General features: G+C 38.5%; 4 protein-coding genes across 6 annotated transcripts in view; 3 read left to right on the top strand and 1 right to left on the bottom strand.

Moving 5' to 3' along the window:
* Positions 1 to 18,528, top strand: part of LOC134812729 (uncharacterized) — a 31,782-nt gene that overhangs the window by 11,161 nt on the left and 2,093 nt on the right. For all 3 annotated transcript variants that reach the window (XM_063820266.1, XM_063820265.1, XM_063820264.1), the window contains exons 9-14: positions 15 to 140; positions 250 to 339; positions 508 to 660; positions 10,873 to 10,961; positions 14,683 to 14,803; positions 18,324 to 18,418. In XM_063820266.1, the coding sequence (XP_063676336.1) occupies positions 15 to 65 (51 nt within the window). In that variant the 3' untranslated portion in view covers positions 66 to 140; positions 250 to 339; positions 508 to 660; ... (1 more) ...; positions 14,683 to 14,803; positions 18,324 to 18,418. The remainder of the gene's footprint in view (positions 1 to 14; positions 141 to 249; positions 340 to 507; positions 661 to 10,872; positions 10,962 to 14,682; positions 14,804 to 18,323; positions 18,419 to 18,528) is intronic.
* LOC134812733 (stromal cell-derived factor 2-like protein 1) overlaps positions 832 to 18,528 on the top strand; it is a 77,520-nt gene continuing 59,823 nt past the window's right edge. The window contains exon 1 of the mRNA XM_063820273.1: positions 832 to 860. The gene's annotated coding sequence lies outside the window, so the exon portion shown is untranslated. The remainder of the gene's footprint in view (positions 861 to 18,528) is intronic.
* The window catches only part of LOC134812727 (WD and tetratricopeptide repeats protein 1-like), a 42,515-nt gene continuing 24,823 nt past the window's right edge, over positions 837 to 18,528 (top strand). Inside the window, exon 1 of the mRNA XM_063820261.1 lies at positions 837 to 863. The gene's annotated coding sequence lies outside the window, so the exon portion shown is untranslated. The remainder of the gene's footprint in view (positions 864 to 18,528) is intronic.
* Positions 11,173 to 12,318, bottom strand: LOC134813263 (proteinase-activated receptor 3-like). Its single transcript, XM_063820952.1, has 2 exons — positions 12,091 to 12,318; positions 11,173 to 11,895 (listed from the first exon to the last, which is right to left on the bottom strand). Exons 1-2 carry the CDS (start codon positions 12,316 to 12,318, stop codon positions 11,173 to 11,175), a joined length of 951 nt encoding a protein of 316 aa, XP_063677022.1.

Below are 18,528 nucleotides of genomic sequence, written 5' to 3'. Positions count from 1 at the left end.
ATACTTCATCTCAGTACGAGATCAACTTTAAAATTTTCAGAGTAACGCTTACGACATACTGCTAAGTCCAAAACTGGATTGTTCGCTGAAGAGTTCTGATCCTTCCTTCATCAGCGTCTTCACGGGATCACCTCTATCAAGTTCGTTTCTTACTCTTTAGATTTGCTGTTTCGACACAATAACCATAATATAATAACCAGTCTGACTGATGAGGAATCAGTGTGAGATTGATTGATTTGCATATTTCAGATAATAAGCAGCAAAAGTTGAGACAATCAGTAAGCTGCAGTTCTCCGAAAACTATAGAACTTGACTTGTTCCGGTTCAGACGAATTCTCAGTTAGTTTCTACTAAATTGTGCTTTTAGCAAAGATTTGAAATGTCGCTGGTATTCCAGGTGTTCTAAGCTAGAAATTGAACTTCAGTTTGATAACGTTACAAACAAACAATTAAAACCAATTTCTTATAATAATTGATTTAAGCCCTATTACATAATAACCCCCACAGAAAACAGTTACAGAGACTTTGTATTCTCCGTTCTGAGTGGTCGACCTCTGGTGGTTATAGGTAACGAGGATGACGACATGAGCTGCTCCTTTAAAAACGCTCTGTCTCTGTTCGTGACGTGTCCTCATAGGGTGTGCCCTTTTGTCGTCAGTGGTTAGTACTTTAGTAGTAAGCAGTTGTTAGTAATCAGCCTGTGGTTAGTAATCAGCGGATTGTGATGAAATGAGGGTGTAGCCAGCTCCAATTATATAGTAAAGTCTCTAAAGTACTAATATCATTAGGTTATTAGTTTTCAGAACTTTATTGTTACTTTTTTAATACTTTCAACACTACTATATAACAAATAATTTGAGGATTTGGAATCTTACTTCAATACTACTGTATAGTTTTTCTCAGAACTAAAGAGTTTGGAAATCCGAGTCTGGTCCTCAGTACTTGACAGGGCATTATGGCGGATATGAAATTGAAGAAGAAACTGGAGATAGAGTTGGAGAAAATCAACACCTCCCTTAAGGTAAGAATATCTGAGTGTGATGATGTTAAAAAGTGTACTAATACAAAGGAGGGCATTTGGCAGTCCCTAAAAATGGCCTACAATTTAGCTGAAAAAGCAATCGAAGCTCTGTCTTGCCCACAAGAATCCAGTACACATGCACAGGTTTTAGCTATTGTAAGAGAGGAACTAGCTTCTACACTGCCACATATTATCCAGGAGAGCTTGGCAACAGCTCAGTCAGGTTATTCTGGTGTGAAGTCTTTGCATACTGAGAAGGTCAGGCACACTTTGGTGGTTGAAAAGAAGTCTGAGGACTTGGGACCTGATGGAGATATTAAAATCTCGGGTGAAGAATGGATAACAGTTGTGAAAAAGGATCTTAAGCGAAAACTGAGCAATATTCCTGTAGTTAGGGCTAATCCCCCTAAAACTGAAGGTGTTGCCAGACTGGTGTTCAAATCCAAAGAGGATCTAGGTCATGCAGAAGAAGCGCTTAAATCCAAATATAATGTCACATCTAAGTCGGAAGAACTGAGGAAGCTTAATCCAAAGATAACTATCTCAGGCCTTGATGCAGACATAAAGACGAAAGAAGAGCTAGTGGAGGGTGTCCTGAAGAAGAATGACACTATCAAGACCCTGATGAAAAAGTATACATTCTTGGTGATTTCAATGTCAACATTTTGAAAGACCCATCTCCATCAGAGGACAAATTCCAAGAAATAATATTCAACAACGGCTTCACACCAACCATATCAGTACCAACACACCAAATGCCTGGCTGTTCCAGGACTTGTATTGACAATATCCACACCAATGTAGTAGACCAATCCCTTATTTCTGGTGTGATATCTGATAATATCTCCCACCATCACCCTGTATTCACTCTTGTTGAGCTTCCCCCTAACTCTGTGCCTAAACCTGATTCACCAGACAAAATTACCATACACTACGACTATAGTAATGCTAACCTAGAGAAGCTCTGTCTTGAAATAGAAAACGATATAGATAGGTTCCAGTACAGCTGTGACACATTTGACTCTTTCATGCAGTTATTTCAAGAAAAGATAGATTTGTCTTGCAAACTTCTTACTCCTAGAACCACTAAACGCAACAGCATAACTAACCCTTGGATTACCCAGGGGCTAATTAATTCCATAGACAAGAAAGCTAGGTTGTATTTCGAATGGAAGAAGACTTGTACATTAAAACTACCTGACGGGGATCAAAACAAGCACATCTGCTACAAGGAATTCGACAAGTTTCTCAAAAACTCAATAAATATGGCAAAAGTTATGTGCTATACTAGAAAATTCGAGAAGTACAGCATGAACTCAAAAAAGACCTGGGAAGTTATCAATGAACTCCGTGGTAAGAATGTGTCTAGATGTAAGGACGATTTTGTCATAGATGGCCAGAGAATTACCTGCAGACGAATAATTGCTAACAAATTTTGTGAATACTTTACATCTCTTGCAAGCAATCTCAATAGAAATGTATTGTCGAACAATATTAGTATTTCTCTGGAACCAGTAGAATCATTTGCTCAATTCATGTCTAATTCAGTGTCTGACTCCATATACCTAGAAGAAACTAATGAAGATGAGATTATCGAGGTCATCAGAGATTTTCAAAATGGCAAGGCAAGTGACATACCTATAATCGTTGTAAAAAAATCGGCAAAGCTCATCGCTGGTACCTTGGCTAGGCTTTACAACATATGCATACAAAGTGGAACATTCCCAAGTATTTTTAAAACTGGTAAAGTTATTCCTATTTACAAGAAAGACAATAAGGAATGTATTGAAAATTATCGGCCTGTATCAATATTACCTTTATTTGGAAAAATTTTCGAGAAGGTCATTTACAAACGGCTCTATAATTTCTTCACGTCTAAAGGTGTACTAACAGACTCGCAGTTTGGATTTAGAAAAGGCCATTCTACCGCCCATGCTCTACACAAATCTATAGACTCTGTTACAAAGTCCCTGGCTAGCAATAAACATGTCCTAGGCATATTCATTGACTTGAGCAAAGCCTTTGACACCCTTGATCACAATATTCTTCTAAGCAAGCTAAATTCCTATGGTATTAGGGGCACAGCACTAACTTTACTAAAAAGCTACTTGACTAACAGAAAGCAGTATGTGATGTATAACGATGTACCATCAGAAACAATGGATGTGGAATTCGGGGTTCCTCAAGGGTCAATTCTAGGGCCATTACTCTTCCTACTGTATATGAACGATATAGTAAACTCTTTTTCAGACAGTGAAGTGAAATTTGTACTTTATGCTGATGACACTAATATCTTCATATCAGGACCGTCTAGAGAAGCAACATACAAAAAAGCCAACTTAGTGCTTAAACATGTCTCGATTTATATGAAATGTAATCTACTTCATATCAACATGTCAAAATGCTGCTACATCCATTTTAAACCTGCCTCTGAATATGATGACACCTGTGCACGGACTAGACCATTTGCTACCCTGCTAGATGAATCTAGATCAATATTCATCAATGGTAAGGTTATCACTAAAGTCAAGGATACCAAATTCTTAGGTGTTGTTATAGATAGTAAGCTAAACTGGTCTGCCCACATGCACTACATCCGTAAAAAACTGAGGTCCATGACTGGTGCAATCTGTAGAATTCGGCACTCGATACCTGCTGAACTATATTTAAAAATATATAATGCTCTATTTGAATCACATCTAAGTTATGGTATAAGTGTTTGGGGAGTTGTCCTCAAAGAACGGTCAAATGATAGTCTTTTTATCACACAGAAGCACTGTATAAGAATCCTTTTTGGTGATCTCGACTCATATCTAGATAAACAATCAACATGTGCAAGAACTAGACCATATGGCATGCAAATACTAGGCCATAAACATTTTGAAAAGGAGCATACGAAACCCATTTTTAATAGGTTAAAAATTCTTACGGCTCAAAACTTGTACAAATATCACTGTATTTTAGAATTCTCTAAGATTATCAAGTACCACTGCCCATACTCCCTTTATGAGGCTATCAACATTTCAAACCGTGCAACGAGTCTAACAGTTATTCTTCTAAACAAATCAAATACCTTTTTGTTTAATGCAGCCAAGCTTTGGAACACTGTTCATAAAAAAATTTTAACTTCAAGCAATTGTCTAGAAACTTCCATTAACTTGATAAAATTGAGAACGAAAGCACTATTAATACAATCACAGGCTGCTGACTTAAAAGAGACTTGGACTCCAAACAATTTTAAGTTACAGTAATTTAATCTAATTGCAGCGGCACATAACATAATTTAAACTATTGCTATCATTATTGTACTACAGACTGAAAATATCTCAGATCTATTTTGGGCGTTTTTAACAACTTGTAGTTGTAATTCTTAAATATTAGATATCCTAATCTATAACTTTTTAATCAGAATGAATTAATAATTGATATTTGATAATTTATTTATTTGATAGTTTAGTCTGATATTGATATTAATATTGATTATATTGATATTGTTATTATTGAATGAAGCTAACTCCAGACATAAATAATACTACTTCTATTAACAAAGGGACTTGGAGTATAAACGACCAATTTTGCATAATTGTCTTTCCAACCAAGAATTCAGGAGGCAAGGGTGGGTGCGTAAACTTTATGGTCTGCACTCTCAGATCCTGTATCACCCTGGATTCATTTCGACGTATTTTTGGTAAAAGTATACATATACTTTCTGGTCACTCTCTTGCTACTCCAAGTCCCCTAAGATATATGGTCTAAAGTTTGCACTAGTTATATATATAAAATATGTTTTTGTCTGCTTTAACTGATACTAAATAAAATTGTTGTTTTCTTGAAATTGTTGTTTTCTTGATGGAAAATGGTGATGAGTTCAAGGCTGTCTTTATGGATGACAAGGATAGGTTTGCCGTTTTACAGGTTTCACCGGCTATAAGGGAAGTTATCAAAAAGGCTGGAAACAGGATCTGTCTGGGATTGGAAATGTACCCTGTCAGAGACAGGTATCACGTTATACAGTGTTATCACTGTCAAGGTTTTGGTCATACAAGTGGATCCATATACTGCAAGTCCAAGGACTCAGACCCAACATGTTTCTACTGTGCAGGAAGCCACAAATCGAAGGACTGTATTAAGAAGAAAGAGAAACAGACAGGGGACATACGATGCACAAACTGTTCACATAGCAAGAATCGATCAGAGAAGTCAGATCCAAGACACAAGGCGTCAGACACTCTTTGTCCGTTTTATGTGAGAGAAAAACTGTGGGTCATGTCCAGAACTCACTCATCAAGTGATGCAAAAAACTCCTACCAAATCAGGGTAAAGGAGCTAATGACAAAGAGAACAAAAACCTAAGGGTTGGAACCTTTAATGTCAGATCGCTTGTAAATAAGACAGTGGGAGTGATGGAGCACCTCAATGATCAGAAATGTGATGTTTGCTTTGTACAGGAAACGTTTCTTAAGGAGGCAGATAGCGTAAAGATTCAAGAGATCAAGAGTTATGGCTGGGAGATAATATCAAATCCTAGGAAACACAGAGGTGGAGGAGGTATTGCTTTCCTTTACAGACCAGAAATAACCTTAAAAGTTAACGAAAAAGTAACTAAGTACAAAACGTTCCAGGTTATGGAAGCATTGCTCCAATCTGAGACTGAGACAGATTCGATTCGCTTTGTGAACATATACAGGCCTCCTTATACAAAGAAAGCTAGATACACGGAATGTATGTTTCTAGAGGAGTTCGAGAGCTACCTAGATGACTTAAGTACCAAGACTGGTATCCCTCTTCTGATGGGAGATTTCAACATTCACATGGAGCGTCCTAATGATTTGTACCCTATGAAATTGGTAAGACTTCTACAAGACTATGACCTTTATCAAATCATGCCTATTGTACCAACGCGACGCATGAACAAGGTGGTACAATTGACCTTATACTCTCTACAGAAAACCTTAGGTCCAGAATGGGCCCAGTTTCTGTGACCAAATCAGGAACATCCTCCGACCACTTTCTGGTTCATTTTGATTTAGAGTATCACTGCTGTAAGAAACCCAAGATGATTTGGAAAAAGGTTAATTACCGAAATTTTAAAGATCTTGACAAAAACATTTTTAGAGAAAGTTTGAAGAACTCATCTCTGTGCCAAGGAAACTTTGACTGGTCACTAGACGAAGCTGTTACACAGTACAATGAGGTTCTTTCGAGCCTTATGGACACCCATTGCCCAGAAGTGGACAGGAAAGTGAAAGCTAATGAAACTCCCTGGATTGATGAAGAGCTGAGAGAAGTGAGAAGAAAGAGAAGAAGAGCAGAGAGAGCTTGGAGGTCTGGAAAAGGACTTAAATCAGCGTACGTAGGACTTCGGGATAAATTTCAGGGTATGGAGTTTGAAAAAAGAAAGGGATACTATAGAAACTCTATCACAGCTTCATCAGGTGATATTAAATCCCTTTACAAGAAAGTCAATCGCTTGTTGGGTAATTCTCAGACAAGTATGCCATCTGGAAATCCCAAGGAAGTTGCAGATGATCTAAAAGCTTTCTTTTCTGGAAAAGTGGAAAACATCCGGTCCTCAATTGAAAACCTTCGTGATGTACCGGCCGAACCCCAGGAAAACCCAAGAGGTGATAAAAATGAGTCAAAGTTAGAGACTTTTAAAGCAGTAGAAGTGTCCGAGATGGAAACCCTGGTGAAAAGTATGTCAAATAAGTTCTGTGACTTAGATCCAATACCCATGTTTCTCCTGAAACACTGCATTAAAGAACTAGCATCATTTCTCTGCTACATCGTCAACCTTTCTATTGAAACTGCTAAGTTTCCATCAGATCTTAAGAGAGCAGTGGTCAGACCCACCCTCAAAAAGGATGGAGCAGATCCTGACTGTCTAAAAAACTATAGACCAGTTTCAAATCTCCCGGTTATGTCCAAAATCCTTGAAAAGTACATACTCAGTCAACTCAACGAATACTTGGATGCAGAAAATCTTCATTGTCCAGTTCAGTCTGGTTATAGACCAAAACATAGCTGTGAAACTTTATTAGTGAAAATGACTGATGACATTCTTGGGGAAATTGAGCAGGGTAGAATTGTGACACTGGTCCTGCTAGACCTTTCAGCAGCTTTCGACACAATTGATCATAAGATACTTATCAGAAAACTCTTAGCTGATTTTGGAATCACAGGTAAAGCTAACAGCTGGTTTGAGGATTATCTTCATGCAAGATCGTTCAATGTCAAAGTTGGTCAGGAGCTATCTGATGTAATGTGTCTTCTTTTTGGAGTGCCTCAGGGATCTTTGCTTGGACCGATTCTGTTCATCCTGTACATTAAACAACTTCAGAAGATAGCTGCTAAATATGGGATTCGTATTCAGCTATATGCAGATGACTCGCAGCTCTACATTTCTTTTGAACCCCTAATACCTGGAGAACTAAGTGAAATGAAAATTAAGATCAATGCCTGCCTTGATGAAATAAGGGCCTGGATGCTTGAAAATTATATGAAACTTAATGAGTCAAAAACAGAGCTACTAGTCATTGGGAAGCCTTTGGTTCTTAGAGAATTTGGACAGAATCAAATTTCTGTTAATTTTGGGAGTACGGAAGTGATGCCAACAGAATGTGTCGGTGACAATTGGAAGAGTTTAGGAGTCAAACTAGACCCAGCTCTTACCATGGAAAGACAGCTAAACAATGTTAAACAGAAGTCAATGTGGGCATTAACTAATCTGAAGAGAATACGATGTTATCTTGATGAAAGTTTAAAAGTTATGCTAGTGAAGCAACTGGTTATATCGAAGCTTGACTACTGTAATGCACTGTATGTTTGCCTACCGATGAAGTCACTGAAAAAGCTCAAATCTGTACTGAATGCTGGAATACGATTCATCTATAACATCGATGACCGTGATGTAGATCTTCTTCAATACTTCAATACTACAAAAAAGCACACATTCTCCCCATTGAAGAACGAATAAGTTTCAAGATTTGTCTTCTGGCGTATAAGGTTATGTACAGCCAAGCACCACCATATCTGTCTGAACTTCTTCAGATTGACTCCCAGGCAGCATTTTCTAAAACACGGCAACTGTCTGGCGATGACTTAAGGTTTAAGGTTAGTACTTACTTGATACTTGATAAGGTCTCCTCAATCATTCGAGTGGCCTGCACCAAGGAATTGCCGCTTATGTCGTATCATCTCTCTCCAGTGCTTTCGGTTTCCTGCCAACTCTCGGACCTTATCAAATACAATGTCTGGATCTCCTGTGAATGTTACTGCGTCTTCTAGGACACAAGTTCGCCAGTTCTTTCTTGGCCGCCCACGTGATCTTCGGCCGTGAGCAGGTGTCCAGTCAAGTAGATACTTTGGTAGCCTGGTGTCCGGCATTCTAGAAACATGTCCAAACCAGCGAAGACGGTTGGCACTGATGTAGGTTATAACCGGGTTTATTCTTGCCCGCTCCAACACTTGAACATTGCTCGTCCGGTGGAACCACTTAATTCGAAGGATTCTCCTCAAACAGTTTTGATGAAAAACTTCGAAGCGATGTAGTTGCTTTGAAGTAGTGTTCCAGACTTCGCTTCCATAAAGTAATATTGTTAGAACCGCTGCAACATATATCCGTATTTTGGTGTTAGTTTGGATATTGCGATTCTTCCAAATATTACCGAGCTGATTGAATGCTCCTGAGGCTTTCTGGATCCGTGCAGACAAGTCCCGGTCAATAGTCCCATCACTTGATATAATCGACCCAAGGTAAGTGAAGTTGCTGACTTGCTGGATAGCCGTGTCTCCTACTGTAATGTCCACCGTTGATGCTTCAGTATACGGCCTCTGTGATGTATTCTTGCCGATGGCCATAACCTCTGTTTTCTTCGCATTGATTCTGAGGCCAGCCTGAGCCGCATACATGCATAAAAGATCAGTCGTCTCCTGGAGACCGTCCTTGGTGTTGTCCATGATAGCCAAATCATCTGCATAGTCAGTATCCAGGACGACTGTATCCTGACCAGAGCTGGTGGTAGCTCTCTGCAGCACTGCCCCGTGTGACAACACTTTGTTATCCTCAGCCCGCTGCGCAGGCAGGTTGATGCAAACATTAAAGATAGGTGGACCCTGAATATCCCCCTGCCCAGAACCAGATGTAACGTCAAACCAATCAGAGAGCTCACCATTATGTCTGACAGCGCTGACGGTGCCGCAAAAGAATGCTTGCATTATGCGAATGTATTTACAAGGCAAGCCATAATGACTGAAAGCTTTCCAGATAAACTCCCGATTAATTGAATCGAATGCAGTTTTAAAGTCAACAAAATTTATGTACAGGGGGAGATTAAACTCAATGCTGTTGTGAATAATAGTACGGAGTGAATAAATCTGATCAATGCAAGACCTGTTTTTCCTGAACCCGCACTGATTCTCTCGGAGCAGTTCTTCAAGCCCCGCATTCATCCGTCGCAACACTATTATCTGATAGAGTTTTGATGCCGTGGAGCGTAGGGTAATGCCCCTGTTGTTCGAGCAGAATGATGTATCACCCTTTTTCGGGACAATAACAATGATACCCTTAACCCAATCCTCTGGCACATTCTCCGTCTCCCATACACGTGCAAACAGTTTCTCAAGCCTGTCTAAAAGACCAGGAGCCCCATACTTCAGCTGTTCGTTGGAAATGTCATCAATTCCAGGGCTCTTGTGATTCTTCAGACTCTTTAAAGCCTCAGAGATCTCTGTTCTGCTAGGGGGTATATCACTATCACTCAGATACGGAAAACATGGTGCGACCTCTAGGGTTAGTAGACCCAGTAAAATCAGGCTAGGTGATAGGAGGTTTAGCAACGCAGCCCCAAAACTCTGGAACTTGCTACCGTATACGGTAAGAAAAGCTAACAACATTGATACTTTTAAACGGGCTTTAAAAACCCATTTTTTCAATAATCTAGAACATACCTAGTCGTATTTATATTTGTGTTCTTTTTTAGAAAGTTCCTAGAACCTGGCCTTAGTTTGTAGATTATTCCATGGGATTTTTTAACTGTCATGAGTTGTGTGTATAGTTACACTTACACGGAGTCCGGAGAGACTAGACTGCCATTTGCCATGCCCTGGCTTGTTTTTATTTTTTATTTTTATAAACCTGTATCTTTGGCCGGTACCACATGATTGCAGAGTTGGTAGCACATGCTTCGGCAATCTACCTGTACCTCAGTGAACCGGTGGGTGAACGGCAGCTTGCTTGCAAGCTGTTGGGTACAGGGTGATGTAGTGTGCGAGTTCCCTTAATTGGGTGCGACAATACTCAGGGAAATCGGACTGGGGATCCGTCGGCCTGGTCTACTACCTTGAGCAACTCATTAAATAATTGTGTGGTATTGACGGGGATGCAGGCCTCAGTTTGTGTTTGTTGTTTTAATCTACAAATAAAGAAGAGTGTATAATGAAGTTCAATTAATTAAATTCTTTTGAATAAATAAAGGTAACCATTATGTGTCGAGATTATTATTTTCTCTTATAGTTTATTCCATCTGATGTCTGATTGTACCACCATGTCTGTCGTATAATATAGTTTTTAGACGTTAGTGTTACTAATAAGCAGTTTAAAGGAAATTGAGAATTTTTTGTTGGAGAATTCTAAATTATTAAAGTTTTATCTTTGTTTGGACAGCCGCTCTGACATTAGTAGCTAGTACCATTCTTGGTTACTAGTTGCTAATATGAGCGGGATATAAATACTTTGTTATTATTATTATTATTATTATCCTAAATATGATTACTGGTCAACGACATTAACGAAACAAAGAAAACAAAATCCTCGCATTTGGACAGTTTGATGATTTAGTCTTAATTTTCAGAGTTACAGTTGGAAGATCTGGGAAAGTACACCTTGATTCAGTGTAAAAGGAACGCTACAACTATCAAAATGGTCGAATGTTTCGCCCAGGTGAGCTCAATTGGCAATTATCACGTCTGAGAGTTTTCTGTTTATTATCCATCGAGCACATGAAAGACTGATCAGTCTTCCTCAACCAGTAATCGAACCTCACTAATTGATGCGTGGAGGTCATTTAAGAATCATGCTCCATTAGTAAAGAACGTGAGAAAGTGATGTATGAAGCAGGTTAGTTCTTGTAACGCTCATTATAAAACACTTTCTAAAGGACGCCCATCTCAAATTTACCAACCTTGTTGATCTTTGGTCTTTTAGTTGTAAACAAACTCTTGACATAAGTGTTAAAACTCATAATGGTGGCATAGTATATTAACGGGTTGGCTGTACTGTTCACAAACTTCAAGAACATACCCCATCTGTAGAGGTTCTTATAGACAGAGTCCGTTGAAAGATTTCCGGACTTAGAATCGTGAAGAATCCACTTTTCACCTAAAACATAGGTACACATGGGGGCGTAAGATATGACAAATATGGCAGAGATCCAAACATTGGTGAACACTGCTTTCTTGTGGATTCCACTGACTTTGTTAACGTAAACCAGGAGTCCGACCGTTGAGAGTATGATAACTAAAGTGGGTATTGCTACAATAAATACGGTGAAGAGAGGATCAGTCAAGGCCCAGACCCCTGCTTCATGAAGGAAGGTGCACCTGTAAGACCTGTAGTCAAAGTACACCTTTCTAAACACGCTCTCGCACACAGGATACACGTTAGCTCCTAGGAAGATCAGTCCTACGATCACATACGCTGTCTTGTTGGACCATTGGCGGGCTGCGAAGGGTTTCAGGATGACGATTAGTTTAGAGATGTTGAGCGCGCAGATGAGGAGGATATCTGTTGCGGAGAGCACGTGTTCAAGATAGGTTGTCACGTGACAGAGTATTTTGCCGTACAACCATTCGTGTGCTATTAGAGACACTCCCACCTGAAAAAGTTTCAGTCAAGAGAAAAGCATTGAATTTATCTTATAAATTATACAAATCGTCAACATCATCAAAAGTATATCGTAGTAATCCGAAATCACACTTTGCTGGGAGATATAACAGAACACAGACCCATGGTATTTTTCAATTGGGATACGAATATGAATAAATAAATGAACAGAAATAAGAAAATTCACCTGTAAAATAACAAGGAACGCATACGAAAGATCAGCTATCGCAATGTTCTTTACCAAGATCACAGATATCTTATCCAGCTTGATGGCATCACGCAGGGACGCCACCAGAACCAAAACATTCCCCACTATTGAGATGAATATCACCAGGAATGTCACGGCTGCAAGGCTGTAACGGGCTTCTGGAGTGGCTATACCAAACACAGTTTTGTTAAAGGGCTCGCCATCCATTGCACACTTGTTACTGAGTATAATAATCAATTGTTATCGCAGTGAACTGAAAAGTAGAATACAAGACACAAGTTTATATAATTACAAGATAATAAAAGTTTAAGTTTGCGTAACACTGAGGGAGGTCTCATAATTGATTCAGCTTTTAAACTTTTAAACAGATATCATCCCTCATGGGAAATATGTATATAAAGATATAAACGATAACAATTAAATAGGAAAAGGTTATTAAGGTTGTTTAAATTGTAAGTTACCAATGATCTTATCGGGGTAACCTAAAGGGCCGAGCCTCTAAGTCTGATTCGGCTGATCTAGGTAAAACATACCTTGCTAACTCAGTAACTGGCATTATAAGACCTGTACTAAACTTATCACTCAGCAATATCCAGAAGCTAACGAGCTAATTTATTGAGCTAATGTATTGGAATGATAAGTCAATAATATGATGTGTATGATTATGCATTTGCGAATGAACTGTTCCTGTTGGGCCGAGGACCCACTTCTAAGAAATGAGCAAAACAATAGAGTTAACGTTATCATACGCATAACGCACGTATAGTGTTCTATATCGCTCAGCCAGTATAACAGTATGGTTATCTCGTGAAGCTACAGTAAAACCCTGATTTACCGCGGGGTTTTGGGGAGAGAAAACATCCGCGGTAAATCGGGTTTCGCGGTAAATCGGGGTTTGCGGTTAATCGGGGTTTTACTGTACAAAGTTACCAGAACTAATTGACGTTAAACATTAAACGAGACACAGCACTGTAGCTTTAATTCATTAATTGTAACAAACAATGTAGAAATCCTCACGGAATAGTTTAACAAGTGTGTCTCAAGGCTAAAGTCTTGAAGTCTATCAAACGTTTGCTTTGTTAAAGAGTAAAAGAAGAATGTGCCATGACCCGGGAAGTGATACCAGATACGCTCTAAAGTCCACCTATAGCTCCATGATATGCAAATAAGTATACCTGATTAATCATAATATTTGTACATTCTCATCTTTAATTAGGGAAGAATATCTGATTACCGATATGGGAACGTTTTGAGACATGATTGGACTTAGCAATAACGCCTTCAAAATTGTAAATCATCTTAATGGTAATATAAACGTTACAAATTCTGCGATCTGGAGAGTCACAACAAGTGAACAAGTGTTAGCAAGACCGATTACGGACAGTATCATTATAAGATTAAAGTATATTCAAGCGCCTCTTGTAAGCAGTATTGCAACTTTGTAGTTTCTCTACCAATACCAGGTGTCTAAACGTCTCCTAGACTATGAATAAACTGATCCTGGTGCTATAATCAACACCTCTTAAAGTAACAATGCAACGTCGTATCTATCTCGCTGCCACTACGTCCGGTAATGCTCTGCTATTTTACAGTTACAAGTCTGAGATGTATTAACCTTGGAACTGTCCTTTGAACGTATCTTCTATCAATTAAACTATGAAACCTATTACACAAAACACTATTTAAAAGCTAAACTTAAACTCGCAACATTATAATAAATAATTAATTTATAAGTTATATGCTATAGTAAACAATGATATGTAAGAATTTATGACCCTTTTTGCCGAAACTCGACGCCATCACGACTAAGGAGAACAGGCAGTATACAAGTAGCCCGACATGTGTTCTCGAACAGGTGTTCCCGAGCAGGTGTGTTAGGGTTAAACCTGTGATCGGGAACACATTGTCGGGCTACTTGGATACTGCTTGAGAACAATATCCACAGCGCAACAAAAGTGCGCTAAACTGAACCAACCAGGTTAACCGAGATTTACTGATGCTGGTTTCGGTGTGTGAATGAAAGTCTTAGCGCATAATATTAACAATGAACAAAAATGCGCTCCTTTAAAACGAATAGTGATATAAATTAAAACGTTTGAGTCACACGAGAAAAGGTATTTGTGTTGGCAGTTAAGTGAATTGACGAAATTCCGCAACAATATAAAAGTATAAAGCAATTCGCGCTGTTCGAACGGAAAGTATTGCACAACATTAGATTGTTGGCTTGTGATATAATTCGATTAGGAATCTGCTGTTTTGTTCTATGGTTTCTAAAAAATGCGGTATTGTGGTTAAAAACTAAACCAGGTAAATAAACTCGGAACGACAGTCTGTCGGAGGTTTGCTCCGTCAAGTGTCATCAAATCTAATTAATTTATCAATTAACTTTTGACAAAACGGAGAAACCTAATATTATGTGCTACCAAGCTTATGAACTCAAATTAAAATCGAGGCTGATTGGTCTGATGGTTAATTAGATTTCAAGATAACTCTGCAGCGATCTGGTTTCCAAATTATCTTAGCTAGTGCAACTCCGTTTCATAGAGTGACCCATATCTCCTCCATTTTCAGAGCGGATTATGTAGTGTGATACACCACGAGAGACGAAGTGGTAAGGCTCCCAAGTACCGAGGAGATCTTATCCCGCGGATCTGGGGAGAAGACGGCAGCAAGAACAGTGTCAGCTTCAGTGGTTAGTACTAATAACAACAATAACACAGCTTCAGTGGTTAGTATTAGTAACAATTATAACAACAACAAACAACAACACTGTTTATTAAAATATTGTTGATGCATGGTAATGGTCGGTATGTTTATTAGAGCAATTGGGCCGAAAGTGAGGTAAAGCAACAATAATTTGACGTATTGAACGTAACAAACATTGTTTATGAGGAGGGTCCTACTAGTTACTACGCGTAAAAATAATGCAAAACCGAGTAATACTGAAGCCGAGGGAGATCAGAAGAGACATAGCTTAGGTCATGTGACAATAATCTTTAACACTTTGAAAGTTTAATACTTTTAACACAACTTTATAACAAATGTTTCTGTTGATAAAATTGCCCCACATGGTTATATATTCACCAATAAGAGTCAAGATATTTTCGTTATCGGACAGATCGATCAGGTTAGGACGAATGCGGAGATAGAGATAAGAGATAAGAGCTGTACTACAGTAGTTTTAATGAAGATCTGTAGACAGTTGCAATTGGCAAACATTCTCTGCCGCAGTCAGGAAAAGGAGCACAGCAAATAGCGGCGTTCTGTTCTAGGGCACATGATATAATCGACCAGTCACCAGATGATCGCAACAATTAGCAAGGGAACGTTCAATGCTAATAACCGAACAAAACTCGCAATTAATGTAATCAAATGTAGTATAATACAGAAAATTAGCGAGACTTAGAAATATAAACCCAAGGAACGGGCGATGATTGTTGGAAACTATTGGACTATTACCTGTTTATCGTACGGTTGTAGTTGGCAAAGAGATATCCTTACTTTTAATCACGTTACTGTACCAAATAATGCTACTTAACTTATAAAAATGACTGCAAGGAAATAAAATGCAAAAATATATCGATAATTTACAAAGTTGAATTCGCCGAATCAAGATCAAATTCCACAGACAAACAAAACGAAATAACTACTCATCGTGGTCAAGACAGTGATTAAACGTGAAAATCGGTGAAATGTTGAGTTTGAACTATCATTATCTTGAAAAAAATCCTTGTCTTAATTAATGCGTGCAGAAATATATACAGCACAGCTGTGAAATCGGTGGACACCTGAATGTTTAAAGTATCTCCAGAGGTTCCTAGTTGTCGGGGATATGTCATGATTGGTTCCTAGTTGTCGGAGCTGATTGGATTTCCCAAGCTTGCATGTTAATTAGTTAACTAGGTAAAATTGGAAGGTTCCTAGTTGTCCGTCAGCCGTGCTTAATGATAGTATGGTTTATACTTTATTTTAGGAGTCGTTTTCAATGAGGTTTATGATGTGGAATAAGCCTCATTGAAAACGACTCCTAAAAAGTAAAACACGAGTGCTTACTGCTCAGCTTAGAGCTATTTCGTCTTAGCCATGCAGCTGTAAACGTGATAGCATATTTATATAGAGTTACATAGACACCGTTACTTACTCCTTAGTCCCAAATATGTTACGATATTTGTTAAGAGAGGGGAGAGGATTGTGAGAGAGTTGTAATCGTCAACAGTTATTAGCATCTGTTATAGATTCTTACTATTGAACGTTATAAAAATAAATCGACCAAAATAAATCCAACCATTGCCAACTAAACCAGTTACTCATTAGAGTTGTGTCGGTCCCCTAACTCTTACCGTTTTCTTGATTAACCGATTTGTAAATCTCAAATGGACAGACGGAATGATGCATTTTCTACCATTATTATTATGTGAGATTACACTATACCGTAAAGTTTGACCAACTGTCAGTAAATGTGATGACAAAGACCGTTACCTATTTATAATAATATGGTGATTAGGTAACGGAGATGGGCACAGTGTGTTCGTCACTGAACGCAGTGGACAGTGAAATAGTGTTGATGCTATTGTTGTTTTTAAATAAAGAGTTTTAATGTCCTGTGGGGCGGGGGCTGTGGAAATAGTATTATTACGTCCAGTCGTTTAGAAGACAACTTCTGGACTTGTTCACGGCCACATTGTGGTTCATTAGATTATCTGTTGTGGATCATATAACATATTCTGTTGAAGAGTGAGATACTCAGATACTATTGAAGCACCTTGTTAGTTGACCTGCAGAGTGGCGAACGTATTCCCCCTCTATAGAACTATAGGAATATATTGTAGGGACTAGGGATAAAAGCTGTAGCTATAACAGTATAAGATGTGTAATAGTATTACTATTAAGGGGTCGTTCACATATTACGTAACCATTTTTTGGAAAATTTTAACCCCCCCCCCCCCCCCCCCCTCCGTAATCAGTTTTACACATAGCTGTTGTGTCAAAATTATACTAGCGTAATAATTCGGAAACCCCCGGGGGTTTCAGAACGATTACGCTAGTGTAATTACCCCCCGCTAGTGTAATTACCCCCCCCCCCCCCCTCAGCTTTACAACATATGTGAACGACCCCCAACTACTTACTTACTTAAATAAGCGAGCAATACAAACTATGATGATTTAAAATGCTGCAACTAACGACCCACATCCTGAAAGTTTTTAATTTCCTCTCAGATATCAATGTTTCCTCCCTAAAAAAGGTCACATCTTCGAAAAATTTTCTCAAAAATCCAAAAGTTCCAGGTCTCAGATTATTAGCTGATCTGCCGCCTTTGTGAATGTGGGACTAACGATCGACCTCTGAGAAAAGTTTAGTCGTGCTTATTCCTGACATTTAAACAGATTCATCATTCATCAGACTTATCACGTTGGGTCAGGATACGACTTGGATATTGTGTACTTAGACAAATCAATTTGATTAATTTATATAACCCACATCTTCAAATCTTTCAAATGAGGCCTCAAACTAGCGAAAGATTACTAATGACCAAAAATATTTTATTTGCCATGTGCCAACGACTGTGGATGAATGCAGTGCAGCTGTTTTCACATCTACACTTTTCTTATAAACGAGTAATATTTAAAAAATAAAAGAAAATTATCTAAAAAAAGAACAGAATATGCCGACATTTATATGGAGTAATGATAGGGTGGTATGGTAAAATAAGGACGTAATTAATAATTATGGTAAGTAAATGATTTTATGCATTATCTGTCTGATGCGCCATATGGGTGGGTATTGACTAATTATATTGGGTGGATGAATAGTGATATTGTGAGGATCAATATAATTTAATATAATCAGATCTCATCTGGTAGAAGTTGTGAGTAGAGTTGTCGTGGCACGATTAAACTCTGATTTATCACGCCCATATTTACCACATACCCCGATTTACTGGATACTGCAGCTATTTCCTTTTAAACCAAAATAAGGTTAATGTCTTACACTGGATTCCTGAGTTGGTGAATAAAGCGCTACCTGCAAAGATTTATCAACATATAATTATAGGGCTAATATAATTTGGAAAAATCGACCTTATTCGTATTAACGGACTGTAGGATGTTGGGTTCGGGGCGGAGGAATGAGGACAATATTGTCGCAATAAATTACTACTACAATAGTTTGCTACTATTATTACTACAAGCTGACAAATCAATACTTTCCGCAGAAAGAACGTTGTTCAGCGTGGTTCAGTCAGGTCTTGTTTCTGAGCTAGCGTTCGAGCTCCTAGACAAATATTACTCCTTGCTACTTGACAAAGAGGTAATTAGACACACAATTTGTTTAAGATCTTCTTAAATTCCATGGTTTGATATTTGAACCCTCTAACTATGATCCTCAAACACAGTGCTGTCCTCTAATAGTCTATAATA

This window comes from Bolinopsis microptera, chromosome 3, assembly GCF_026151205.1.
Source record: "Bolinopsis microptera isolate Bmic1 chromosome 3, MBARI_Bmic_1.0, whole genome shotgun sequence".
Lineage (NCBI taxonomy): Eukaryota > Metazoa > Ctenophora > Tentaculata > Lobata > Bolinopsidae > Bolinopsis > Bolinopsis microptera.
This window is presented reverse-complemented; position numbering and strand designations above follow the sequence as displayed.

Coding starts and splice junctions, on each gene's coding strand:
- LOC134813263 (XM_063820952.1), bottom strand. CDS start 12,318: ATGGATGGCGAGCCCTTTAACAAAACTGTGTTTGGTATAGCCACTCCA. Junction 11,896..12,090: donor CGTTCCTTGTTATTTTACAG/GTGAATTTTCTT, acceptor AAACTTTTTCAG/GTGGGAGTGTCTCTAATAGC.